Source organism: Ammospiza caudacuta, chromosome 1 (genome assembly GCF_027887145.1).
Source record: "Ammospiza caudacuta isolate bAmmCau1 chromosome 1, bAmmCau1.pri, whole genome shotgun sequence".
Classification (NCBI taxonomy): domain Eukaryota; kingdom Metazoa; phylum Chordata; class Aves; order Passeriformes; family Passerellidae; genus Ammospiza; species Ammospiza caudacuta.
In genome coordinates this window covers 131,980,180-131,993,039 of record NC_080593.1, presented here as the reverse complement: position 1 = coordinate 131,993,039, position 12,860 = coordinate 131,980,180, and the positions used below count along the sequence as shown (strand labels likewise).

The window sequence follows — 12,860 nt, the reverse complement described above, 5'->3', positions numbered from 1 at the left end:
CTAAAACCACCCTAGACAGTAACTACAAACCAATTCATTTTCAAAGTTTTCCACAGTAGGTACTGTCACATAATGCATTATTGGAGAAGTCATCAGATGTTTAAGACTACATTCTTCTCAAGTCCTATCTTCCTAAAAGAATGCTTTTAAAGAATTTTTTTCTAAATGGGGAATGTACAGATCTTAAAGATGAATGCAAAAACTGATATCCTTTATCACAAATTTACATTGTGTAGTCCCTAGATTTTTTCATTATCAGGAAGTAAAAGTAAAATCAGAGCTCAAAGACAGTAAATACGTATATTAACCAAATAATTACATTCTGTACACTACACAACTATAGTCTGTGTATTGTCCAACTATATCTCGTTCCAATAGAAATATATGATTGAACTTAAACTTAACGCAAAGCAAAACTGTTTTATGCACTAAGAAGTCAAATGACAAATTATTTTTAAAAACAAGCACGGTAATTAATATAACCTGATAGCCTATATATTTGAGAAAATACATCTACTGTGGGAATATTCCAGGGTTTTGCCTCTTCCCACTCCCTGATTTGCAATTGCAACTATGCAACGCCCACCCCCTCAAGCATCCATCCCTCCAGCAGCAGAGCACAAGGACGCTTCCCAACGTGAAAAGAGAGCACTCATGTGTGCTCCTGTCACAGACCCGAACCATCGAGTGGGAGACCCTCAGGGCAGAGGACTCTGCTGGGCGACCAAGTTTCCCTCACTTCATGTTAAAATTGTTGTGAACTCAAGCAGCCCCCAAGGGTTCCCTTCCGCCGGGGCATTTACTGGCGGGTGTACTTCGGGGCATCCACCGTACAGAAGACTCTTCCCCACATGACAGAGCCCTCCGGCCGCAAGGCCCAGCACCGTCCCTGTCCCACCGCCCCTTCACACACCCGGCACCGAGGCCTCACCCTGGCCGTGCCACCGCTCCCAAGCGGGGAAGGGGCCGCCGCGAAGGGTCCTTACCTCTTGGGCGCTGTCTGCTCCATGCCGTCGCCGCCGCGGCCCGCCGGGGCCGGTGACCGAGCTCCCGGGCCCCGCCGAACCCGCACAGCTCCGGAGCGACCTCACCGCCCCTCAACGCGGGGCCCACGCTCGCCACGGCCGCGCTCCGGCTGCCGCCACTACCGCTACCTCCGGCCGCGGCGGGGGCCCGCCCCTCCGCGCCGCTGATTGGCCACAGCCGTGGTACGACCGGCGCTGATAGGGTGGTGTGGATGCCGCTCAGAGCGGCGGCTGCAAGAAAGCCCCGCCCACCGCGAGACAAGCGGGCGCAGCCGCGCCGGCGGCAGGGGAAGATCATGGAGGCCGCGGTGCTGCCGCGCTCCCGGCGTGCCCCGCGCGGCCACGGCCCGCGGGGTACGCCGGGAGTTGTAGTCCGCCCGCGGAACCCGCCCCGCCCGCGGGGCGTCCTTGCGAGCCGGGCCGTGCGAACTGGCACCCCCGCGGCGCCGTTCCGCCGCCGCGCCTCGTCCCCCGGCTGTGGGCGCTGCACCGCCGCCTAAGGGCGGCTCTTCCCCCGCGGCCACCCCGTGGCCTCGGGGCAGCTCTGCCGGGCGGGCGAGCCTTTCACCCGCGTGTGCGCGCCCGGCGAGGCAGCGGCACCCGGACCCTCCTCAGGAAGCCAAGGGCGTGTGGGCAGCCGGCTGCAGGGCAGGGCTGAGGGAAAGCCTGGGGTCAGTCACGGCAGGACGGCCGACCTGCGCCCCGCAGGCCCTCGGGACATGGGAAAGCTGCTGAGGGGAAAAGTGCCGGCTCTTGGGTGCGTGGTGCCAAAGCACACAAGTTACCCTGCGAAGCTGGGGAAGCTGTCACGTAATTATTCAAGCAGCAGGTCTCAGGCTTCAGAGCACCGTGTGACAGCTTCGACTTTCTGCTGTTTATGTGCTTGAATCTGATGGATCGCAGTAGATCCAGCCAAGTCAATACAAGAACAGCTAAAATGCTCAAGCCAATTTCTATATCCTTTCCTGACAGTAGGTTTATTTGCCTAACTAATGGAAGTTCAAGGTAATAAAACACCTAGGCAAGTTCCATATAAACGCTGAGATGCCCACGTTCCACTTCAAACTGATTTTAGATGTGCAAGTATTACACGCCCACTTCATAGAAAAACCTGCACTCCATACGTAATTTTGCCTCTTTGATGTGCATTAGCAAGGGAATTCAGAATGACTGAAGTCCTACTGTTGTGCAAGTTCTCTACTTTGTCTGAGTCAATCCAAGCCAGTTGACTCACTGCAGTCGGGCCAAATGCACAATGGCAATATTGAATGAACCCACAAAACAAATCACACACCACCATATGACCTTTTAGGTTTCTTTGTTTTTCTGAGTCATGGAAAAACTGCAATGGAACATCTTCCTTTGCACAACAGATTAATGCAGAGCTCTTCCAAGCATCATCCCACAAGCCACAGTGGCTCACCAGCAGTGCTGCCAGATGTGTCCATAGCATAAACAGCAGCTTGTAGGATATGCCAAAAAAAAAACCACCCAGGAAAAGGAGCCAGCAGATGCCTGAGATGGAGTATGGTATGAGTGCTTCAGAAAGTGGTGAGAAGGAATCCCACAAGATGTTTCATTTTCCAGTTCAAGGACAGCTGAGGTCAGGCAGATAGCAAATGCCACATGGCCAGTGTCCAGCTTTGTTCTGCAGGGTATTTGGCTATAGCCACTGACCAATTATTATTTACAGTTCACCAATTTCACCTAATGAAGGGAAGTCTGACATCCCTATTTGGCTTTAATACTCCTGGAATGCAGAGGTTGTCTCCACATCCTTTAACACAAATATTTGAGGCAGTATTTTGTCCAGGTTATTTCAGAGGAGGCAGGTTTGCTCCCACATCTCAAGCCAAAGGTGCCACAGACTACACATTAAAGCAAAGAAAAGCATTCTTAGAAATAAAATACAGGTACTATATTATGTTTGTAACAGCAATAAAAAGAAACAGAGCCAAGTTGTTCTCCCTCTCTCCCTTCACACATATATTTCATTTTCTGGAAGAACTTAGGTTAAACAGTCTAATCTGCCACTTACACCTTTCCCTTAAACAACAGTTGACAAGAACAAAAGAAAATTTTTCCAAGCAAAAATAGCACATTTAGAAATTTTCTTGTTTCATTTGAAACTATTTAATACCACAATCCCCACTTCAAAAAATACCCTGACTCCTCAGTAACTGAGGAAGATGGAGCAGGACTGTCCTCCATCTATGCCACTGAAGAAAGAAAAGGGTGTAAAAAACTCAAGATGTCTGAAAGAGAAGTTAGGTAGCCTGGCTTTATTATATAGTGGGGCAGACAGTGCCAAAAAAAGTATGGACTAATTCCATGCCTCTCTCACAGAAATTTAAGTTGTATCTTGTGCAATTGCCAGAAAGCTTTCTAAGTACATTTAAACTGAAAATAAAACATCAGTGGGATAATACATATACCACAGTATTTTTCAAGACCACTTTATTCATCTTTTATAATTTCTAGTAGTATTTTTTGTCAATGACATTGGAATAAATAACACTCTGTCACCTTTCCCCTGTGACATGAATTTGAGAACCATGCTGTGAAATACAACACTGATTTGGTATTCATTACAATACTGTACCTAGCCACTGGCAAAGAAGGAACTTTGAAAGGGAAAACAGATTCCCTCTGTTTTCCTACCTCATTCAGAGTTCCCACTTAAGAGAAGTCTAGATGTTCTGGAGGCATGAATATACTATGAGATTGCTGGTGTCTAGACAAGATGGAGATGAGGAAGTTGCAGACATTCTACATGAGTATTCCCATGATTTCTTCCAACAACAGGTCTAACACTAGAAGGCAGCTGAGTAAGAAAAGGCCTAATGTAGCCCAATCCTAAAAATGCAGGAGGAAACTAACTGAATTACTCTTTTTCTTCTGAAGTATTTTATCCATTTTACAAATTTATCTGCCTGAATTAGGACTCCCTTCTCTGCAGAACTGGCATCAACATCAAATACAATTCCTTAGACCAAAGAATGGATGAAGACCATACTTAGTTTTTGAGTACTATAATTATTTTATATTATAATACAGTTTTGTAAACAGATAAAATAATATATATTATAATTACTTATACTGAAATGAAATCAGGAATCATGATGGCGTGGACAACTATTAGGTGCTTATAAACACACACAGAGGAAGTTCTCAAGCCCCTAAAAATGTGAACAAAAAAAGTCCTAAGATATCAGTCCTGTCTCGGTTGTATGTAGTTTGTAATAAAACTAAGAAGAATAAAAGTTACTTGAGAAGCTCATGTCTGCATTTCTAACAGATATTACTAATGTTGGGATTTAAATTACAAATATATACTTCAAAGTCATTCATAAACATCATGCAAATAAATTACCTATGTTATAGCAGGGACCTTATCTCATTCCTTTGATAGCAAATAAAAGCACATTTACTTCAGAAGGTATTCGATCAGGCTCATTTAAACAAAGTTCATTGTAATGAATACATGATGCTACTGTAAAGCAGCAGAACTGATAGTGTGTGCTTTCCAAGAGATACTTGTCATGAACACTCCCCAAAGAAAATGCCCCTAGTCCTCCATCATGTCTGTGGTGCTTTTCACAAGCCAGCTCTTTTTCCCATGTGCTTTCTACCCTTTCACCATTGTAGCTCCCATTTCTTTCACACAGACAGGGTCCTCTGTGCTCTCTCCCTTGATGTGGAATTGTCATCCCACAGCGGTTCCATTCACCTGCCTGGCACACCAAAACCAACAAAATCCATAGAGACCCCCGAGCACACTCCCAGCTTGATCTCCCTTAAACCCTCCCCATCCCTGGTGTCTCACCATGCCTGGGCCCACTCTGGCATTTCCCCAGGGAGTTCCAAGGGGGCTCTGTCTCCATTACCCCTGCAGATTAGCTCACAGGAGAAGGTGTTTGGCTCACAGGAGAAGGCTGCAGGCCAGTCCACAGTGTGGTCCCAAACCCATGTAAGGATAGATTTTCCCTTATTTCTCCTTTGCCTTGTGGTTAACTGCCCCATAAGCAGGGCATTCTTTCTCCTTTACCCTTGAGTTTGTAAAAATAGGAATTTACTGTAATTACTCCAACTTTTCATGAAACATGTTTAAGACTAGTAAGGTAAGTCACAAATGATTGTGAGGGGGAGAAAGGCAGAGGATGGCAGGCAAGCACAAAGATGGAATGAATGCAGGAGCCTGCTTTCTGTGGAATCCAATTCATAAATTCAGTAGATAAATAGTCAACAACACATTTGCATCTCTCTCCCTGTGACTGCCTGATAGTGATCTGGTATGCCAAAAGTTAAGGAAAAGGCCTTGAATGAAATACCAGCTTGTTTATACAAAAGATAAGGAAAATTGACTTCTGCCTGTATTTTCTTCCTACCTATCATGTCTAATGTGAAGTAACCTTGAAGACTTATCTAAGAATTTGTTATATACTTTCCTAACCTTGTCAGTCATAAAATAGTTACACATAAAATATAAAAGAACATCATATTTTCAAGTCTGGAATAAAATTTATACTTTTCTAAAGTGAGTTTTTAAGTAAGAACAAGGCTGTGTGGGGGGGTCTCCTTTCCTGAACTATTCACAACTTAATGGTTAATTAATGTCACTAAAGGGAAAATTAATTTTTGCTGGTCCAACAAAAGAAAGAGGCAGAAAATAAAAAGTCAGGCAATATAAGTAAAGCAATATAGAGTCTGCTGTCTGTATCCAGTCTGTTAAAGTCAGCATGATTCATAAAATTCCTACTTAACATTAAAAAGAGCCATAAAAACCCCATTTTTTATGGCTGCAATTCCTCTCCTACCTAGTATACATTATTTTGATATCCAAAATATTATTACTGGACCTAAAGCCATTTGTTGATTAGGATAGGCTTTTACTGTTGACTAATCATTTAGCTCACAGTCTTGGTAACAGGCTATATATAGACTTACCATTTGCTATTTTTCCTATAATAGCACACTATGGTAAAAATAAACCATGGATACAGAGTTGCTATTTACAGTTGACCACAGAAGATATTCTGGTCTGTACTACAGCTGCATTGATTGTGCTCATGGGATCTACAGATTGGCATTAACGTCCAAAACAAAATAATTTTGGTTTGTGAAGCAATTACTGTTGTTGTGGTAATACTGAGGCTTACTCTGGATTCTCTTCTGCACAAAAATATTCCTTCTCTTTCTGAGAGCAGCCATCTGCTCTCCAGTGTGCAAAGAAGTGTGCTCACACCCTGGAGAATAAATAAATAACGTTTAACTAGCAAGCCTTGATGCCTGCAGTTGGGGTGGAAACTAGTATCAATAACAAAAGAAAGATTGAATCATCATTACTTGATGAAGCAAGTACTTCATGAAACCAGCTTCAGCTGGATGAGCACACACAGCCTTATGCCCAAGGCTTCCACCACCATGGTGGCTGGATTTTCTCCTATCTTCCTTTAGCTTCTGAGCTAAGAATTTTAATAATACGAGGCAGAAATATTTAGGAAAGATAAGGATTTCATTTTTTTTTTACAATTTTTAGGGATAAAGATTTCAAGAGGCTAACAAAACCCATTCTTTCAGATTCAAAGGAGGGAAGTTTCCTTGCCCTTGTGGGCCTTTCACCTAAGTGCTGGAAGAGAATTATCAATATGTGTGATGCCAAACGACAGAATAAAAAATAAGGAGAACTCAACAACCTGAAAGCACATTGTGAATACTGAGCACTGCAAAAACAATGTCATGAAGCACTTACAGTTTATTCAGTTACAGGGTTTTGGGGTTTTTAGTAAAACCCTTCCTATTTATTTCTGAAGTGCATCTCCAGGTTGCTTCATAAATATTAAAAAGCAAATGTTTTTATGAGGAAGAATCACTCATCTAAATGCTTTACAATCCAGAAACCGCATTTCAGTTTCTTACTTTTTTCCAACTTTCCCGACCAAAGCATGCCAGAAGATCATAATTCAAGTCCAAATAAGTTACTTGTATAACATGTACAGTCACACTTAAAAAAAAAAATCCAAATACAATTCCAGTCTTAAAACTTCACAAAAAAAAAAAGTTCAGGGACATAACAGCCATTTCATGACTGACTATGAAGTAATGTGTCTGATTACAAGATAAGGACCCATGGAAAAATCAAAAATCTAAACAAGAAAAATATTAAGATTTGCATTTACATTCCCATTTTGCACTTAAAAGCAGTGAGAAGCCTTCCCCACAGCAGCCTGTGTGCTAAACAAAAAACAAATCAGCAAATAAAGAATTTTCACAGAACTGGCTTTGTACGATGCACTCCTTTGTGTCTCCTCTAAGCAGATTTGGATTGGTTCTATAGGGGAGAGTTTTATGGCATCCTCACCACTCCCCAGGATGAGTCCTTAAACTGCTGTCATGACTGAGCAGAGGAACTTTCTGCTGAAAACAAGACTTCAAAGTGACTAAAGTGTACATAGGTAATGCTATAAAACCACAGCAAAACATAGAGCAGTTAACCCCATTAAATTTGAGAACTAAGCTTTTTCCACTATTCCTTCCTTAAAAATAATTTTCTTAGTGGATGATTAATGGATTTCTTTAATACCACAAGAGAATTTATCAACAGCCATCAAAACAGCCCATTTTTACCCAGCCTGGAGTTGGCAAAAAGAAAAAAAATTTTGGTGGCATGATTTTCTTTCAGAGTTCAGGAAAATAGAGCAATCCCATATGCTAGGAGGTTTCCAAATAGAAACAGTTAATTTACCACATAAGGAATATCACATGCATACCACTTCCACCTAACATGAATCACTCCTTCCAGTTGAGAAAACTAAGGTCTTTTATCTTCCTCAGGGTGGAGTCCATCTCCTCCCATAGATCCCTACAGAATAAAACTGCTAATGGTTTGAAGATTTAAAGGCATTACTTCTTTTACTTTCTTGTGTCCATATATCACGATTCAATGTCTTCTAAACAAGAGAGAGCTTAATGTTTTTGTGTAACCTTGAACAGGTCGGTACAAAACTTTTATTGCTTCATCCTTGAGCTCTTCTGTAGTTCCATAATCTAATTTGTTATACTGGTGGTATTCAGCTGCTCTTACTAGACTAACAATATGCAGTATAAAGGCCTTAAAGCTAATTTTAAAATGGATGTGCTAATTTGAATACTAGGGTAAACAAGAAAAAGCTGAAACAGAATAAAAAAGCCAAACTACATGTTTTAATGTATGCTGTGTCTCTCCTTCAATAAGGTTAATAGATAGCACATCACTGCTCTATGCAGCTCAAACTAGGCAGAACGTCTCTAGGACCTCATCTAAAATCTGTTGACATCAACAGAATCTTTCTTTCAAATATACTACTTTGAGGATCAGTCCTTAAAGGAGGGTCCTGTCTAATTTTCTCATGGGATTGTAAATATAAAGGCAGATTTTTATTTGACTAGTGTTTCCATGCTTGGCCCATTTCATCTCCCAGGAGGATGGGGGAAAACCCAAGATTTGAGACAGATCATATTAGACACTACCATTTCTTTGAAATAATCTCTTAATAATGTGTCATTTATTCATTAGATGAGAAATTATGCAGTCAGAGAAGATAAAGAGTGTAGAAGTGGTCCCTTTATTGTGGAATGGATAGTAAGCATCTGAAATTTTAGACAGTGGAAAAATCTGCTGTTCCTAGTCACAGGGACACTTATGCAATGTTGTATAATATGCATTGCCTGCTAATGCATTACAATATCTAAGTATAATTTGCATTGCAATGGTATAGCAGTTTTAAGTGAGAAAATGTGTAGGAATATTAAAACCACATACCTGTGTTAGTATACCCACAAATATATACAGCACTAATTTTGCATAAAGTAACAGAAACAACACATTATAAACACTTGACTCAAATGTTATTGGCATTTTTCTTGACCTTTCAAAATGATCTTTCAAAAACAAGTACATCATTTTGATGGGTGTGGGATACTCAAAAGCTCTAAATGAAATGCCTTAAAAGCAGTCTTCAAAACTGTGTTCTAAATTATACTGCATTAGGCTACACAAGACCAGTTTTTGGCACCTGTTCTTGAAATGAAGGGGAAGAAAGCACATTGAAACAAGATTATACATTATTTTTCAGGAATTCAGCAATTTCTTGGGGAGATTAAATTTACTACAGCTTTAAAATAACATAGTCAGTGTGCATTTTGAATGGTTGCAGGACTGGGTAACAGCTAGCACAGGAACCTCAGGGGATTTTATTGTAGCTAACCCATCCTTCTGTTCTGTTCCTACTTTTACAGGCAAAAGGAAAAGGTTGTACTTAATACAATATTTATAGCTATAACTAATAGTCAGTTCTCTTCTGGTTTTACTGTACCAGCATGTATAAGAAATACACAGAACTATATCTATATTACTTCTACTACTTTGCAAAATGTTGTATATTTTGCAAAGCTGGCTCTCTAATAGAAGGCAGTTAAAGCCCTCTGCACTGAAATCTGCCAAAGCTGATACTGCAATCACAAACATGTGTTGTTACACTTCTTGTGGCTCATCTCCACATGGTGCAGCTGTTGTGTTGGCTAAAGAAAATGCAGGCCCAAGGGAAACAAATTTAATTCAGCTGGGTTGATTTCCACTAAAAGAAGTGCTTTAAGGAGAACAGGTGTCTTACAGTAAGAGGGATTGTTTGAGAGGTTTTCCCCAAAGTTGCTTTGCTTCTAGAAAAGCTATTCTAAAGTGGTATGCCTGTGATAATAATCTTTTGCAGTCTAATTTTTAAATAATGCCCTTCAGAAATGCAATGGATTCCAGAAATTCTATTTTTGTTTGTCTGGCTCAGTCCTAGGACAGGAAAGCTACTACAGGACCTTATGCTGCTCATTAGGAGCTGGAGGAAGCCTCGTTGCTGTTATTCAGTTTCCTCAGCCTCAAGAAGGTTTGTTTAATCAACAAATGATTGTACCAGGCAGACCTGCAGCCCATGTAAGTCACTAGCTGACACCCCTAGAGCTGTGCCTGCTTAAACCTGTGTAACTATTGTTTTAAGTTTAATTTTTTACTAAATTCACTTGAATGTAGCTCCTTCCTAAATATGTTCCCATTTAGTCAAAATAAGTAAGCTAAGATACAGTATGTTCTCTAAGAAACCAGTATGAAGTATATGACTTCTTTTATTTTCCAGAAAGACATTTACCTTACACACTGTGATACCTCCTCTAGCTCCATCACGCTTTTCCAATTCTCTGCTGTGTCCTCTGGTTTAGCAGAATGGAAACAGGCTGAAGTCCAGCAGCCTTCACACTATGGGAAGTAGCACACCCCACAGCACTGAGGCGCTGGGGTCCCTGGGAGCTGGGAAAGTCTTTTCCCAGCAGGCTCTCAGGATGTCTGTCTGTCACTGCTGACTGAAGCAGCCCTTCAGACAGATACTGCAGCAGACAGCAGCTCTTTCTCTTCCTCTTGTCAGCTCTCTTTCCAAAATAAGGTTACTGCAGAAGGCAGTCTCTTGTTGTGTAGATGTCTTCACACTGCACTTTCCCCCTTTGGGACTGTTTTTTCTATCTCCTGCAAGTTCAGAACTCTTTCTCTTTGAGGCAACAGAATTCCAAATGGGGGATAATTTTTCCTCACACATCCCATTCCTACAGTGTTGGTTCTCCTATAAGATGTATAGGAGTCGCTTTCAGCTCTTCTTTCTCACATCTTAACTAAATAAATGTTATGACAAAATTCTGTCTTTATTTTTTAAAAGTTAAGCTTCTTAGCTTCTTCTTTGGTATTTATTGCCAGATATCGTGTCTTCAGAGTATCATATGCAGACCTTGGGCTGTTTTTTGGACTTTTTCTCGAATTTCTGGATTCAAGACCCAGTACTCCTCCTTTTGAATAATATTCAGAACTCAGCAAGGTCAGTAGCAAAATTCATTAAAACTTTGATTTCTATGTCTGCACATAAAGACCTGCAACAAATCTTGCATTTTTGCCAACCTCCATTTACAAAAGGGAAAGAAGTTTGTTCTGCCCTTGCTACTTTTCCTAGTGGGACTTGTGACAAAAGTCCAAAGTCACACTGGTGGAAGGAACTGCCATGGCCATGCCTGAATTCAAAAGCCAGTAGATGGATCACACCCTGCCAGTGAGGAGGAAAAAAGTATTTCAATTAACTAAATAAGGAGAAACAACAATGTAGTGAAATCTGCAGTTGCAGTGAAACCATTAAGGAGACACTCTTTACTATGTATATGTACAACCAGTATCCCAAACACTGGGGAAAAAAAATAAAACTATTACTTGTAGAGTAAGATGAATTGAACAAAGTGTCTGAGTGTCACTGAGAAAAGCTGCTTAAAGTAATATCTGAAGTTAAGATTAGCCTCTTACTTTCCATGGCGTTGGACTGTGTGTTTATCAGGGAAGTTTTATGTTTGAGGTTCAGGGAGAAGGTGATGGCCATGTCCTCTGAATGCTTTCAGATGACTGATTTTCAGAATGTTGCTGGCATTCTTCCAGCTGGAGGCCTGGCCATTAGATAAGCTTAACATTATGGTGGCCATTTGCAAAACAGATGAGAGCAGGAATAGCAAGAGGAAATGAGAAACCCAAGAAACCTACTGAAACTCCCTGAAAATAGTCTTAGCATTGGAAGGAAAAGTCTTAGATCCTTCCACTGAAAGAAAAACTATTAAGCATAAATTTTCAGCTGGTAAAAGTATAACCATACCCCAAGGGAGACAAAAACCCTGGCTGAAGCAATGCTACCACAAGTGCCGGCTTAAAGAAATCTAGGAAACCTTGCACTAGCTTCCTGTGTGAGAGTCTAGACAAAAGGTTTTAGATATTGCCAGATAGGATACATTTACTCCTGCTTTCGAGGGGGGGGGAGGGGGGAGAGAGGGGTTTGTTTGGTTTTTATTTTTAATGGTGAAGCCCATAGCTCTGCTGGCTAAGAACCCTGTTTAAAAATTCCTCCTCTGCCAGTATTTAAAGTGTGTTAAATTGCACTGGAGCATTACACCAGCAGAAGATTTGACAGATATCATTTGGCAGATCCTGTCATGGCCATTCACATCACCCTTACAGCTGCCTCCTCCCTCCCTCCCTCTGCCAGAAATTACTGCTTCTGGAAGTGGCTTGGCAAAAGGATCATACCTGTACTTCGGCAATTCTTGTTCAGCCAGATGCTGTAATTCAAACTTGCAAGCAGAGATAGCTGAGGGCCATTCATTTTTGCTCTGCATTTAGTAGCTGAAGTCTCCTTTGCACTGGCATTTGGAAACATTGTTAGCAGTGATCCTTGGTTACCACATTTTCACTATCAAGCTTTCACATGGCAGTGGAACTTGATGTGGTGGAAACAGGAATGGGGCTCTCTCCACTGGTAATTTCCTGGCAGAGAGAAAATATTAAGTCATCTTTTTTTAATCAAAGAGCCTCACCTGAGTAAATATTCTAGCAATTCCAATTTTTAATTTTATTATCGTAGTCTGTTGCTCAAGCTGTGTTTTCTGACTGTGCAGCAATAATAGTGCTGTGAGCACATGAAGATTTTTCAAACTGGCATTGTATTCAGTTCCTCTTACATTTCCACACATAATCTGCATAACATTATTAAATCTTTCCTGTACATTATTTAGCCTCTGGGATCAAATGAAATCATACATAACTGGAACTCTTTGGACTTTGACAGATGTCCTCTGGCAGATTTTTTGCAGTGGTTTTTAAATTGTTACTGCTTTTAGCTATTTTCTTGGCCTTTTCCTGGAATTGGACATGTGTCAGCTGCTCTGGTGGAAAACACTAACTTCTTAGCTTTTAAATATGATAAAAGTGGGTTTGAGTTACTGTACCAGACTTTG

General features: G+C 41.3%; 1 protein-coding gene across 1 annotated transcript in view; it reads right to left on the bottom strand.

Moving 5' to 3' along the window:
- The window catches only part of STK3 (serine/threonine kinase 3), a 128,160-nt gene extending 126,999 nt beyond the window's left edge, over positions 1 to 1,161 (bottom strand). The window contains exon 1 of the mRNA XM_058824626.1: positions 987 to 1,161. Coding sequence (XP_058680609.1) covers positions 987 to 1,009 — 23 coding nt within the window. The 5' untranslated portion in view covers positions 1,010 to 1,161. The remainder of the gene's footprint in view (positions 1 to 986) is intronic.
- Positions 1,162 to 12,860: the final 11,699 nt, after the last annotated feature.